We start from the raw sequence: 10,409 nt of genomic DNA, 5'->3' as shown, positions 1-10,409 counted from the left end.
TTTGTTTGTTTTGTTGCTGCTTTGTTTGTTTTTTTTTTTGTTTTTTTTTTGTTTGGTTTTTTTTTGGGGGAAAAAGGGGGGGGGGGGGTGGTTGTTAAGAGAACGCCACATGCATGACATAATCAGTCGGAAGGTGAAAATTTTGGATTTGCATTTTTTTTTCCATTTTCTGAAAGAATATGCTCCCCAGAGCACTTTAACTTTAATCTTTATTTGAAGTAAATCGGGTGATTTTTCATGAAGTTATGGTCAGATGTATGGGAAAACTTTTCACCATCCGGCTGATTAGATATATTCACTGTAACAATATCAAAATTGAATGACAATTTATTGATAAGTATCCTCATTCGAATTACCTCAATAATTAAATCAATGCCACAGAACTCTGTGATCAATGCCAAACATCAGAATTTGGCTTTAAAATGCTAAACTGGTATGTATTTCTGAACATGAAGCGTTTTCTCCAACACACACTCGGTTAAGTTTGCTTTTGGTGCTATGCATTTAGGTAAAAATACTCACAACATCCTCTAGGTGGATTAAACCAGAGTCATATTATAACCGTTATATAACTAGATCGCGAAATGACAACTTGCTGAGTAAGCAGAAAGTGATTGCGCCAAATGAATAAATTAATAATAACAATGATGATAATGATGATGATGATGATGATGATGATGATGATGATGGTAGTGGTGGTGGTGATGGAGGTGGATGATGATGGTGATAATAATGATAATAATGATAATAATAATAATAATAATAATAATAATAATAATAATAATAATAATAAATAATAATAATAATAATAATAATAATAATAATAACAATAATAACAATAATAATATAATAATAATAATAATAATAATAATAATAATAATAATAATAATAATAAAATAATAACAATAATAACAATAATAATAACAATAATAAATAAATAATAATAATAATAATAATAATAATAATAATAATAATAATAATAATAATAATAAATAATAATAATAATAATAATAATCATAATAATAACGGTGAATGATGATGATGATGATGAATGATGATGATGATGATGTTGATTTTCAATCTTCAATGGCATGTATTTATAAAAAGGCCCCACGTTCCCACCACTGCAAATGTTCAGTTACAGTACAGTCCAATCAAAACAGGGAACAGTCACAGATTACTTTGACGAGCTAGTGCATTCAAAGCTGTTTTGAACGTTTCCAAGCATTCAACGTCCGTTATGTCCGGTCTTGTGCTATGGGAACCACCTGAGAGAACCAGAAGCAGAGGCGGGCAGAATAAAATTTACATTGACTGTCTGCTAGATGACACAGGAATGGACAACACCCGGGAGCTGCGTACGCTTATGGAGGACAGGACAGAATGGCGAAGTCTTGTGGCTCATGTTGGGCGCCCCAAGGGGCGGCCTAAGTGAAGTAAGTGAAGTGATGTCCGGTGGCAGGACATTCCAGTCATTTATTCGTGGAAAAAAAAAAAAAGAAAGCTGTGTTTGTGTGTCTATTCTTGAAAATGGTTGTATGTATTGTGATGTAGTGTATCTACGTGTAGCGGACCTATCTGCTTTGCTTTTTATGTAGTTTGGGATGATGGGGGTACGTTTGGGTCGTTGGTGGTTTTGTGTAAGGTAGTAAATATGTCAAACTCATACATTGCGCCGGTTTTTCAGTGGTTTCCACTCAAGTGACTGGAGGGAGGACGTGACACAACACGGGTCTCTGGATTTGCATCCGGTTGCAAATGCGGCGTATAGATAGTTCGAAGATGACGTCACTAATGTCTTTGTTATTGTTTTGTTTTGTTTTTTTGCCATCCGCGTTTATGAGTAATTCTCACTAAACTGTATTAACCAGACTATAATCCTTCAAGGTTACACACAGTTTTGTGTGTTGGCCAGTTTTACTTCCGGATGAAAATGTTGTGAACTTCTTAGCTAAGTGCATACTATCTATAGATAGTATGCGCTTGGCTAAGAAGCTCATCCGGAAGTATAAATGTAAGTTCATATCCATGAACGTTTATAGTCGGGTTAATACAGTTCATAAACCCGGATGGCAATAACAAAGACCTGAGTGACGTCATCTTCGAACTATCTATTTATTGAGTGGCCGTGTATGACTTGAATGCACGCGTGCATGTGTGTGTGTGTGTGTGTGTGTGTGTGTGTGTGTGTGTGCGGCGCGTATGTTTGTGGGTGTGAAAGAGAGACAGAGAGATATTGAGGATGGGGAGAGAGGTTTGTTAAGGATGTCATTAACGCGAATTTCATTTCTATAATTTCTTTTAAGTACTTTTCTCTTATCAATGCTTTGGCCTTCGCGATGTTACATTTTTGTCTTACAAGATTCATATATTGGATCAGCTTTATCGGTAGGGATTTATGTTTGGTCATAGAATGAATGAAGCTGACGTCACTTGGCTCCTTATTGCTTTCAGATCGTCAGTTGGGGATTAGTTCCAACTAATCCCCCTATAACCGACGAAAGATATTTAATGTTACACTTAGTTTTATATGTTGGTAGGTACGTTGTATGTTGATTGATCTGGGGGACAGACGAGGTCTTTTACCTATACGCATAGCATCAATTGGAAACAAAAATTCAGAATTAAAAGTGCTAATGACTGCTTGCTTTATAGATAGTTCGAAGATGACGTCATTCAGGTCTTTGTTGTTATATTTAGCCATCCGCGTTTGTGAGTAATGCTCACTGTACTGTATTATCCCGACTATAAACGTTCATGGATACACACAGTTTTGTGTGTTGGTCCGTTATACTTCCGGATGGCAATGTTATGAGCATCTTAGCCAAGTGCATGCTATCTATAAACGATCATGGATCAGTTTTGTGTGTTAGTCCGTTATACTTCCGGATGGCAATGTTATGAGCTTCTTAGCCAAGTGCATACTATCTATAAACGATCATGGATCAGTTTTGTGTGTTGGTCCGTTATACTTCCGGATGGCACTGTTATGAGCTTCTTAGCCAAGTGCATACTATCTATTACGAATCGCGTTGACCATCGCTCACACTTCATTTCATACTTTGTCACCCGAAAATAGAACCCGAAGAGAGATGGCTTTAGTAGTAGATTTTCGTTTTGGAAAAAAAACAAGAAAGGTTTTTAGCCAGTCCCATGTCTTGTTTTCATAAGTGACGCCGTAGTATATATAAGAATATGAGAATATGTGTATATGTATGAAATATACATGTATGTATATTATATATATATATATATATATATATATATATATATATATATATATATATATATATATATATATATATATATATATATATGACCTTTCGCCTCAAAACAGTATTATGTCGGGTTGGTTAAGATGTTAAAAATTTAATTTATGGCCAGACATATCAGACCTGTGTTGAGTTTATACGATTTATTGAGGAGAATGGATACACTATTTTAGGATGTTAATGCCAACAGTTTATATTTTTGACCAGTTTAACATTAAATCCGGATTTTAAGCATATGGTTCGTTCCGACATAATACCGTTTTGAGACGATGGGTCACACACACACACACACACACACACACACACATACGGACGCCCTTATGAAATATTTCTCCGACGAGCATAAAAGCGTATCCAAAGGAAAAAAACCCCCATAAATCTGATCATGTTTTGACTCTTACACATTCTGATCACAAGACATATGAAACGTTTTAGCCAGAATGAAGAATAAAAAGTACCGATTTTCTTTGTATCGAACCACGACGGCCGCCGTTGCTGGGCGACGTGACATCAGACTATTGAATCCAATTGTGACTTCATTATGTAATTTTTTTTTCTTCTCTCGTCATTATCTGCGTATTTTGTGTGGACCCGAAGAAAACCAAACGCCGAAACGTTGTTAGCTTTGTATTGTCTCCTTTTATATGAGTCATAGTCTCTCTCTCTCTCTCTCTCTCTCTCTCTCTCTCTCTCTCTCTCTCTCTTCTCCTTTTCTAGTTTTATTAACATTAAAATGTAATCAATCATCAATTAACAATTAATTGTTTCCACCTGTTCCACGATCACGTGCACGTTTTTGCGGGTCTGCTGATAACCGAACGCGCTTAAATAAATATTGCTGTAATGGAGGATATTTTGCGTCTGGGTTGAGAGTTTCACCTTTTCAACAATGAGCCCATTACAATTTTGATTATCAGACCTGAAAATTTGTGGCACGTCGTTCACGATATGAGAGTAGGCGTGGACAATTTGGAGATTGTCTCCCTTAGTTGATGACCTTTCTACTATCACACGATGGAAACATTGACCGAAGTTGAATTTGAATTGACTCGAAGTACTTCCGGAGTCATGAAAAAATAATAATATGGCAGATGAAACATCGCAAATTATGTTCTACAATGGAGAAAAGAGATGAAACTTTCCTCAAATTAACCCCTTGAATTTATTATTGTGATTTGGATGCCAAAACATTATCCGAAAATGTTCTCTAAACCTAAAAGCTGGTTGTCGGGATCAATATGGAGACCAAAAAATCCTCATTCCCTGGAACATCTGAAGTGAGTTTAGTGTCTCTCCTCTCGTCTCTGTCTCTACTCTCACTCTAACACATTACGTCCTCTCCTCGATGTCTGAGTCTTTGTCTTAGCTTTTGACTTTTGATAATTCTATACTCTACAAACTGTAAGTGGTCGTTACATCCTTTAGTGACTGTCTAGTTTGGAATGTATTTTTCTGTGTGGATAAAGTAAGCAAATTAATAACAAAATTTAGGAATTCTCTAACCGTGTGTGATGACAGTGGTCAGTGATGTGGCATTATTCATTTGTGGTTAGGTATTTTTTTTTTTTACATTTATTGTGACGATGATGATATCCCTCCCCCTATCTCTCTCTCTCCCCCCCCCTCTCTCTCTCTCTCTCTCTCTCTCTCTCTCTCTCTCCCTCCCTCCTCTAACTCTCACACACTCTTACCACACACATTCTCTCTCTCTCTCTCTTTCTCTCTCTCTCACTCTCTCTCTCACTCTCACTCTCTCTCTCTCTCTCACTCACACACACCATACACAAACACGTCACCGCTCCTTTTCTATTTCTAGATTTGTTTTCGCTCTGATTATTTGGTCTGTTGGGATCTTTCCACAAGTTCCTAGCAGTGAAGGGCAAAAGTCCCATTGAAAAAACCCCCAAAAAACTGAACCCCCTTCCGAACCCCCCCCCCCCATCCTTTAAATTGATATATATAATAATAGAAAATAATAGATAAGATTAAATAACAAGGCAAAGTCAGTGCTAGGAACTTGCAGAAAAACAGCTGGTCTGTTTCTACCCCCCTCCGATAACTGATAATCGAATATACATGTGGACGAGTGGGATTTATTAATGCGACGAGAAAGGACTGTGTAACCTATTCTAATCTAGCTCTTGCAAGACACCATAATTTCCTAATTTCAACTTGGGAGATAGATAGATAGATAGAGAGAGAGAGAGAGAAGAGAGAGAGAGAGAGAGAGAGAGAGAGAGAGAGAGAGAGAGAGAGAGAGAGAGAAATTAATAAGTTTATCTTACCCTATCTTATATTTATTGGCCGGCTATTTCTACGAAAAATTATTTTCAGAAATTTATATCCAACTGCTTCAACATTCAGATCATGAGCTTTTCTACTGACATTGATCAGCATAACACAGTAAGAAAATAATGACAGTAAAATGACACTACTGCCCCATGCAGATTTTCTGGGATGGGGGGGGGGGGGGGGGAATAACATTTGCAACATGATATAACTATAGAGGACAAGTTTAAAAAAAAGTTGTGTTGACAGGATTTGAACCCTGATTCGCCAAGAAATGTTTGGTTGAAAAATAGATTTATACATCATACATTCCAAGCTGGTTTATTGGGATGGCTTGGTTCCCGATAAATCTTCCCAATTAAGTGGCGTCCCAATTAAGTGGCGGCTATTCGTCTCATTGAACAAACAAACCATTTGGTGGTGACAGCCTCGAACAAGGCCATCATTCATTATCCATCACACCTTTGTCATGAGAAATTAGCATTGTGAACATGAACATAACAATGGCAGTCAATAGACACTAACAGGGGATACAATTAAATTCTATTGTTCACACATCTGTGATGAACAGTATGACCACACACATGGTTGACTGTACCGTTAAGACTAATTTGCATTTTATGAACCATTGTTTTGAATGTTTGTAGGCAACGAAATGGGGATGGTCATTGTCAAATTTTGTTCCCATTAAGAGGCTGAGAATTGGACAGGGTATGACTTTTTATATAGAAAAAATTCCGTTTCCAAGGAATCGTCCCAATAAAGTGGTTGTTCCAATAAGCGGCGTCCCCTATACCGGCTTGGACTATTTATTTATTGGAATCATTACAGTGAAAGCTCTATAACTCTTAATGAATCTATGTTCACCCAATGAAATAACCAAAAAAGAATGAGTGGTCTGTTGTCTGTTTGACATCTGCTGTGCCAAAAATAATGCTGTGGTCTCCATCGCCAAATTGGGAGGTTTTAGCTAGAGAGGGCACGTTCCAGTGTTGCATCCCATGGATATGAATTTAATCTGTCTCTGTTAAAATCACTTTTTGGTAATCTCATTTATTTTAACAACCAATCTTTGGTTTTGTTGTATTTTCCTTTTCCAGGTTTCTTTACAACCTCCTGTGCAAGAACCAAACAGTTACAGAACAGAACAGAGCTCTCTTGGTAGAGACTCTCAGGTCAATTTCAGAAATTCTCATTTGGGGAGATCAAAATGACAGCAGTGTTTTTGAGTAAGTCTTTGTTGTATTTGTCGTGTTAAGTAAATATTTAAGTTAAATATTACAAACTGAATTGAACCTATTTTCAAAATTTGAGTCCGTATATTAATTGACTCCAGAGTCAAATGATGTTACTTGTTGTATTTGTAGAGTTCTTTCTGTCTCCGGTTACTGATCACAAATGTGATTGCTAGCTCAAACAGCATTAAGTCAGCTTTTTCAAGTTTAGTATCTAAGCAAAGCTTATTTTGTGCTGAAAATTTGACACCAAATATATTAAATTCTGAAAATTCGTTGCTGAGATATGAACGTTTGAAGTAAGGAGACTGTAAAATCCAAGTTTTGAGAAAATCAACATTGAAGTTGTGGCAGTTTTTTTCACGCACATTCAGTGGGCAAACGTAAATCCTTGGATATGTGCATTTAAAATTTGATGAGAGTAATAAACTTTCATATGAGCTTAGAATATACATTAAAATTATGTGCTTACACATTTAAAAAATAATCCAACCATTACTTTTTTGTTATTTATTATTATGTATAAGATGCCTTTAAATTAATCAAACACTAATATTATGACCGTAATAGGTATAAAACTGCTTTTTTAAATGATAATTTTTACTTTTTTAGGGTGTTGGCAATAAATTGAATAATAAATGAAATAATTTAAATAAAATTAACATTTTTATGAACATTCTTCTTAACTTTTATGCAAAATTTGTGTTACAATGTTTTTATGAAACCTTTCCCCAAATCAAAAAGGGGGATTTAATTTTTTTTTTAAAATTTAAAAAATTAAATATTTGTAACAATATTTGAAGCCCCCTTTATTTGTTTTAAAAAATTTTAAAAAATTTTAAAAGGGGGAAAAAACATCCTTTATCCTATGAAAAAATCTCCAATACATTAGAAAGGTTTGAGTAAAATGGGGGGCGTATATTAAAGGGAATGGTTTTTTTTTAAAAATTTTGAAAATCATTTATGTTAGAGGAAAAAAAAATTTAAAGGCTCCCCCAAAATGGAGATTATGCTCTCACTCCCCCAAAAAAATAATAAAAATTTTAAAAATTTTAAAAAAATAGTATAGTAGTATTAATATTTTTTAAAAAATGGATAAAATAAAAATTTTTATTGGGCCCCCACATGGCTTTTTTCCCCCAAATTTTGTCAAAATTACAAAATACGGTTTTTTAACAAAAAATTTTAAACATTTTGGGGCTCGGGGGGAAATCAAATAGGGAAAAACCCAATCCTTTTTTTTAAAAGAAGGGTTTGGGGAGCTATGGTTTAAAAAGATTTGTCTTAAAACGAGAAAAAGAAGGGGTTAAATTTTAAATTTTAAAAAAAAGGGTTTTGCAATGATAAAAAAAATTGTACTAATAAAGAAAAAAAGTTTTTGAAACCCCCCCAAAATTTTTTAATAACACTATAAAATTTAAAAAGAAATAATCAAATCAAATTCAGGGGTTTTTTTTCACCGATTAAAAAGCTTTTTTCCCTTTTTTTATTTATTTCTTTATTAAAAATTTTTTTTCTTCCCCCAAAAAAATTGTTTTCCTTTTGGGTTTCCCTTTTTTTTTGAAAATACCCTGTGGTTTTTTTTAAGAACAAAATTTTAAATTTTAGATTTTTAAAAGGGAATGACCCCCTTTTAAAACCCTTTTGGGGAAACATCTTCGACAAATTTTTTTAAAAAATGACTTGATTTTTTTTGGGGATTTTCATCTGACCATGACATGTATCTCGTTTTTTTCTTAAATTTCCCCCTTGGGTTCGTTTGTTTTGAAAAACCCCCGAAAACTGTTTTTTGGGGACCCCTGCTTCACCATAAAAATATTTTTCTTGATTTGCAGCTGTTACTTTGGTTTTTCCCCAAAAATTTTCTTTGAGTCTCTTTTTTCCCCCCTACAGAGTCATTTTTTTCCCCAAAGTTAAAATTTTTCCCTTTCCCCCGGGGCCCATGCTGATTTAAAACAATTTGCCCCCAAAAAAAGACAACTTTGTTTTTCTCGTTATTGAAGTGGACACTGATAAAGGTTTTGATTGATTGATTCACTGTGCCCCCAAAGTCGATAGAAGACCCCCCTCTCGTGTTGTGGGACATCAAGAAAGGGCCCCAAAAAATTTTTGAAAATCGGTGCCCCAAAATTTTTTCAGTTTTTAAAAAAATTTTTTCTCTAAACCCTTTTTTTTAAGGGAAAATGACATATTTGATGGAAATTTTCCCCCCCTTACTAAAAATTTGGGTTTTTTCCGGGGATTTGGAAAAAAGAAAGGGGTTTGGGGTTTAAATACAACAGCTTTTCGCTCCTGTAAAATTTTTTCCTTTTAAAAGGAAAATTTTTTTTTTGGGTATCAACACAGGGCCCAAAAATTGTTTCCCCCTTTCCCGGGGCTGATGGGGGCCGGGGTTATACTTTTTCAAGAAAAGCTTTTTCCAGAGGTTTAGGACATGTTGTCCAAGCGGGGGGTCAACCCAAAACCCCCGAATCTGCATCATTCCGGGGTTTTTTTAAAAAACACCCCCTTGGGGGGTTTTCCCCCCTCCCCCCGCATTAAACATTGTAACCCCCAGCTAGATGACATTGCGAACCCCAAAAAAAACCCCCCTTGGGAAAATTTAAATAATTAAAAAATCATCCTCACAAATACGGGCCATCTCTTCGTAATAAATTGCCGTAGCTTCTTATATCATTCTTAAAAGGCATTTTTTGGGGTTTTTTTTAAATTTGTTCTCTTTGTTTTTCCCTTGAACTTGGCTTTAAAAAAAAAACTATCCCAAAATTTTTTTTAAAATTTTCCCGGACGGGCCCCCTTTTAACAAATCTATCTTGCGGATTTTCCTTTTTTTTTGGGTTTATATTCCCTTTTAAGAAATTTTAACTTTTTAAAAAAAAAAACCCCTTTAAAGCTTAAAGCCTGTTTTTAAAGTCCCCCCCCCTTTCAAAGTCATTTCAGAAAGGGTTTTTCGTTTTTTCTTAAAGTTACAACGCTTCCCCAAAAGGCCTCTCCAGAAAAAAAAAGGGGTTGTTTGGGTTTCCCCCCTTCCTTTTTTTAAAAACCCCCAAAAAATTTTCCTTTTAAAATGGGGGGAAAAATTTTACTTTTTTAAAACCCTTTTTTTCCCCCCCTTTTTAAAATTTTCTCCCCCCAATTTTTTTCCTTTTAAAAAAATATAGCTTTGTCTGATCGCCCCAAATTTCCCCCCCTTTTTTTCATTCCAAAAAATTTGTAAAGATTTTTCCCCTTTTTTTTTTTTACTTCCCCTTGGGACCCCCGGGAAAAAAAAATTTTAAAAAACCCCCCGTACACAGAAAAAGCTCAGTAAACATTTTTTTTTGGGGTTTTCATAAACCCTTTCTCCGGGAAAAAAAACCCCCTTACAGCCAGCACACATAACAATTTTCATGTGACCCTTGTGTCTCTCAGCAAAATATTGTTTGATTTTTAGTGTTTGAATAAAAAATGCCCTTTTTTTGGAGATAACCATTTTTTTCTATCCCTTTCCTTTCCCAGGCTGTTTCATGGGCCTCTGTAACTTTGTTTTTTTTCTTTGTGTTTCCTCATAAATGCCTTGAGGTTTTGTTTGAAATGTCCACTTTGGGGGAAAAGGGGGGTTTCCCCTTTTTTT

At 35.1% G+C, this 10,409-nt stretch overlaps 1 protein-coding gene across 1 annotated transcript in view; it reads left to right on the top strand.

Annotated features, from left to right (window-relative positions):
* Positions 1–4,347: 4,347 nt before the first annotated feature.
* Positions 4,348–10,409, top strand: part of LOC144974029 (protein CLEC16A-like) — a gene marked incomplete at its 3' end in the record, with an annotated part of 44,381 nt that continues 38,319 nt past the window's right edge. Inside the window, exons 1-2 of the mRNA XM_078916918.1 lie at positions 4,348–4,549; positions 6,662–6,790. Coding sequence (XP_078773044.1) covers positions 4,452–4,549; positions 6,662–6,790 — 227 coding nt within the window. The remainder of the gene's footprint in view (positions 4,550–6,661; positions 6,791–10,409) is intronic.

This window comes from Berghia stephanieae, chromosome 5 (genome assembly GCF_034508935.2).
Source record: "Berghia stephanieae isolate SIO BIC M18660-M18661 chromosome 5, UCSD_Bste_1.3, whole genome shotgun sequence".
Classification (NCBI taxonomy): Eukaryota; Metazoa; Mollusca; class Gastropoda; order Nudibranchia; family Aeolidiidae; genus Berghia; species Berghia stephanieae.
The sequence above is the reverse complement of the archived record's forward strand: the minus strand, read 5'-3'. Positions and strand labels throughout refer to the sequence as shown.